This window comes from Hevea brasiliensis, chromosome 4 (assembly GCF_030052815.1).
Source record: "Hevea brasiliensis isolate MT/VB/25A 57/8 chromosome 4, ASM3005281v1, whole genome shotgun sequence".
Lineage (NCBI taxonomy): Eukaryota > Viridiplantae > Streptophyta > Magnoliopsida > Malpighiales > Euphorbiaceae > Hevea > Hevea brasiliensis.
The window spans coordinates 114365188-114368920 of record NC_079496.1 but is presented as its reverse complement, the minus strand read 5'-3'; the positions used below and the strand labels follow the sequence as shown (position 1 = coordinate 114368920).

General features: G+C 36.2%; 1 protein-coding gene across 1 annotated transcript; it reads left to right on the top strand.

The window, feature by feature from the left end:
• Positions 1 to 1728: 1728 nt before the first annotated feature.
• On the top strand, positions 1729 to 3509 carry LOC110653986 (protein ECERIFERUM 26-like). Its single transcript, XM_058144785.1, has 2 exons — positions 1729 to 2175; positions 2266 to 3509. The coding sequence occupies exons 1-2, from the start codon at positions 1759 to 1761 to the stop codon at positions 3187 to 3189; spliced, it is 1341 nt and encodes a 446-aa protein (XP_058000768.1). The 5' UTR covers positions 1729 to 1758; the 3' UTR covers positions 3190 to 3509.
• Positions 3510 to 3733: the final 224 nt, after the last annotated feature.

The window sequence follows — 3733 nt, the reverse complement described above, 5'->3', positions numbered from 1 at the left end:
AGAGACAAAAAGATATTTTCTTCACCTTGAATTCTGTAATTCATCTTACATAATAATATAATATTATTTTTTATTAAAAAACTTATTTTTATATTTTTATGTATTTAACTATTATAATTTTAGAAAAAAAATATAAATATATTATTAAATTATATTTAAACTTGTATTTTAATTAATTTTATTTTTTAATAAATAAATTTAAATTATATATTAATAAATTAAAAAAAATAAAAAAAAACCTGTGCAAAAATTCACTTTGCCCCGATCTTTTACAGGAGAATTTCTAACCCAACTTCGAGCTCTTGTTGGGTAGAAACGAGAACAATCCCGATCCATCTCATTGCCATTCCTAAAATTACTAACTAGTTTCTTTCAAAAAAAATGAAAAAAAAAAAATGTTGATGGTGAGAAAACAAGAGAACTTGACGCTATCAAATTCAGTATAGTTTCCACCCAACACAACTCTCTTCTTCTTGTCTGCATTGTTCATCAGTCCAAATGGCTTCCAGCTCCACTAGCTCTTACTGTCTTACATTTACAGCAGATCACTCAGAATATATGGTTTATCAAATAATTACAATTTTGCATGTTAACTACCGAGAAAGATTACAAGGAATTCTGGAAGCCATTTGTGACAAAGGATTCTTGGCGGGTAAGAAGAGCATAGGAGCTAGGTTAAAACTGCACGAGAATTCTGAAAGGTCCAAGTTCTACCTCACTCACAGGAAAATGCCTCCTACTCGACACCGACACCAACACCAAGATCAAAATTGCTTCTCATTCCTGTTGTTATGAGCATTATAGCTAGGCATCTGGGTTGTCTGCTGTTCTTTTATTTTATTATCCATTGGTGGACATTGACACCTTCTGTTGTCTTCTTCTTCCACTCTCTACTTTCTTTTTTTTTTTAATAAGAAAATTGAAAAAGTGAGAACTTAAATCAGGTGAATGATATGCCCTCAGTCATTGGATTACAAATCAAATTTCATATATTAGAAAAGGCTGCCATTTGTAAGGGGTCCAAAATTGCCTAATACCACCAAAAGATGATCAATGATTTTTAAAACTTACTCCTTTTGGAACTGCAGTGAATGTTTGGCCTTACAAAAGATTTAAAAGTTGATCTCAACTTTGGAATTGAAGATTTCCTGATGAAACAAATGGAGGTCTGTGTTTTTGAAATAAATAATTATAAGTAACAAAGATCAATAGCCACATTTATACTTGAAGGAAACTACTCTTCAGGTTGTAACATAATGAAGCTTGCAACAAACATGTGTTGTACTATTTTGTTTAAAGCTTCAAAGCTTTAGTGGAGAATTAGCAGCAGATTTCAGCTTTTATTTGGGCACAGAGCATCCCATTAGTCCCTGGACCATGTAATTAGTAGCAATCCAGTTGGCATATACCATTGTCAATTAACGGATTTTTCTTCTTTAAACTCGGTTCACTGTAAACTCAAGACAGAACTACAATGGTAGAACTCGCGTATTAAATGCATGAGTCCCACATTCATGGTGGTCTAGGCAAGAATTTCTAGTCAGTTAACATTCAGTCTCAATAGTTAGCTTCATGAATGGATCATGAAAATATCATTTCCACAAATGTACAAAAAGGTTTGTTTTTTCTGGTAATTATAACCTTGAAACAAGGTCATTTGAAACATGTTTCCATCACCATCTATTCTCATAATAAATTGCACATACAGGGGGGAAAATATAAACACAATTAGAAATCCTCTAAAATTCTCAATTAACGATGGCTGAGGTCACATACATTTGCAAACGTACTGTGGTAAGCTCAAAACCAGTGCAACCAGGAAAATCCTACCCTTTATCAGTTCTTGATCGCCTTATGGAGCGAAGCCACTTAAGGATTGTGTACTATTTTCAAACTCCAAAAGGGAGGAAGCTTGGAGAAATGACTAAGAAGCTGAGAGAATCCATGTCAGAAACGCTCACTTGTTTTCCGGCAGCGACTGGAAGGTTGCTGAAAGACCAAGATGGGCATTGGATGATCAAGTGTAATGATGCAGGATTAAGGATGGTGGAAGCTAGAGCTAAAGGAAGCGTAGAGGAGTGGCTGGAGAGTGTAGACAGGGAGAAGGAGCTCATGCTTATTCACTGGGAAGAAATGTTTCATAAGCCTTATTTTTGGTCCACCTTCTATGTTCAGGTAAAATCAAAGTATGTTTTACCATCCAAATTGGTTTCGTTTTTGGGTTAGTCTTATGAGTGACAATAATTTTTTTTTTTTTTCCTTCAGCTGACAGAATTTGAAGAAGGTGGCTTAGCAATTGGCTTGAGCTGCTTCCACCTTCTAGCTGATCCCACTTGTGCCACCATGTTCATCAAGGCCTGGGCTGACACAACCTTAGTTGGAAAAATGATTAGTCCACCTTTTTTCCACCCACTGCCTCCCCGGAGGCCCGGCAACAAAAATCTCAACCGCCAGCCTTACACCCACTTGATCAATTACTACAGTTCCATCGTAGAGAAAACAAATTCGGTCACATCCACAGGGTTCGCAACCATCGCTCTAGTGTTTCCAGATCCTATGGTCCGAGCCTGCATAGCCATGGCTCGAACCACTAGTGCACCTGACCACCCAAGCCCATCACCCTTCCAGGTACTATCTGGGCTCTTTTGGGTTTGTATAAGCAAGGTTAAGGGAAAAGGAAATGGGCTCATTGATATGTGCATATGTCTGGATATGAGGAATGTGTTGGGCCTTGATAAAGGGTTCTTCGGCAATTGCACGGTTTATAACAATGTCCAAGCAGATTATTCAGGAGAAGATAAATTATTATCAGGTGCTACTCAGGCTATTGAAGAAGTGATGGCAAAAATGGACATTGAGGGGATCATGGATTTGATCGAGTGGCTTACATCTAATGATTGCAAATATCCTCCTCTGATGAACGGTTGTGATCTGATATGTGGTAGCTTGGAGGAAGTGGACCCATATTTGGCCACATTTGAAGATGGTTATGCACCTATTCGTGTTTCTTATCACGTGGAACCATCAGCTGGAGCAGGTCAGGTTTTGGTCCTTCCATGGAGACGGGGTGAGGGTGAAATGAGCAGGGTGATCATGGTTACGCTCCCAGAGGATGAGATGGTTAGGTTACTTGAAGATGATCTCATTCTACGCTTCTGTCCAACCATTTTAATGGGAACCAATAAATGAACTAGATAGATTAGTACTCGTATTGAAATAAATGTATGAATAAAGATGTTGAATTGGAGATGAGTTTTATCTGGGGCCTGGCAATTTAATTTCCTGGCATCAGAATTGATCACGTCTACATATTAATACAGAGCCATGAAGGTGACGGACCCCACAGTATGGTGTAATTTGCAAATTGGAATAATGATACTTTTCTTGATCGTGTAAGTCAAAACCTCTCCAACGCTTGTTTCCCATATATAGAAACAACAGTAATTACAAAATGATGGGAAAGAGAGGAAGACAGTGCAGAAATTAAATATTAGCCACGCTTCATTAAATTGCCAGGAAAGGTATGTGTGAAAATCCATATACATTTATTATTATTTTATTTTAATTAGCTAATAATAATTTAATATATTTATAAAAAAAATGTATATATATATATTTTTTTATTAGATGGTCTGCTTATTTATTTTTAGATATATATATATTATTTTGAAGTTAAATATATATCTGCAATCTGAACAACCTAGTTCAATAATAACTCTTATCCCATCCTACA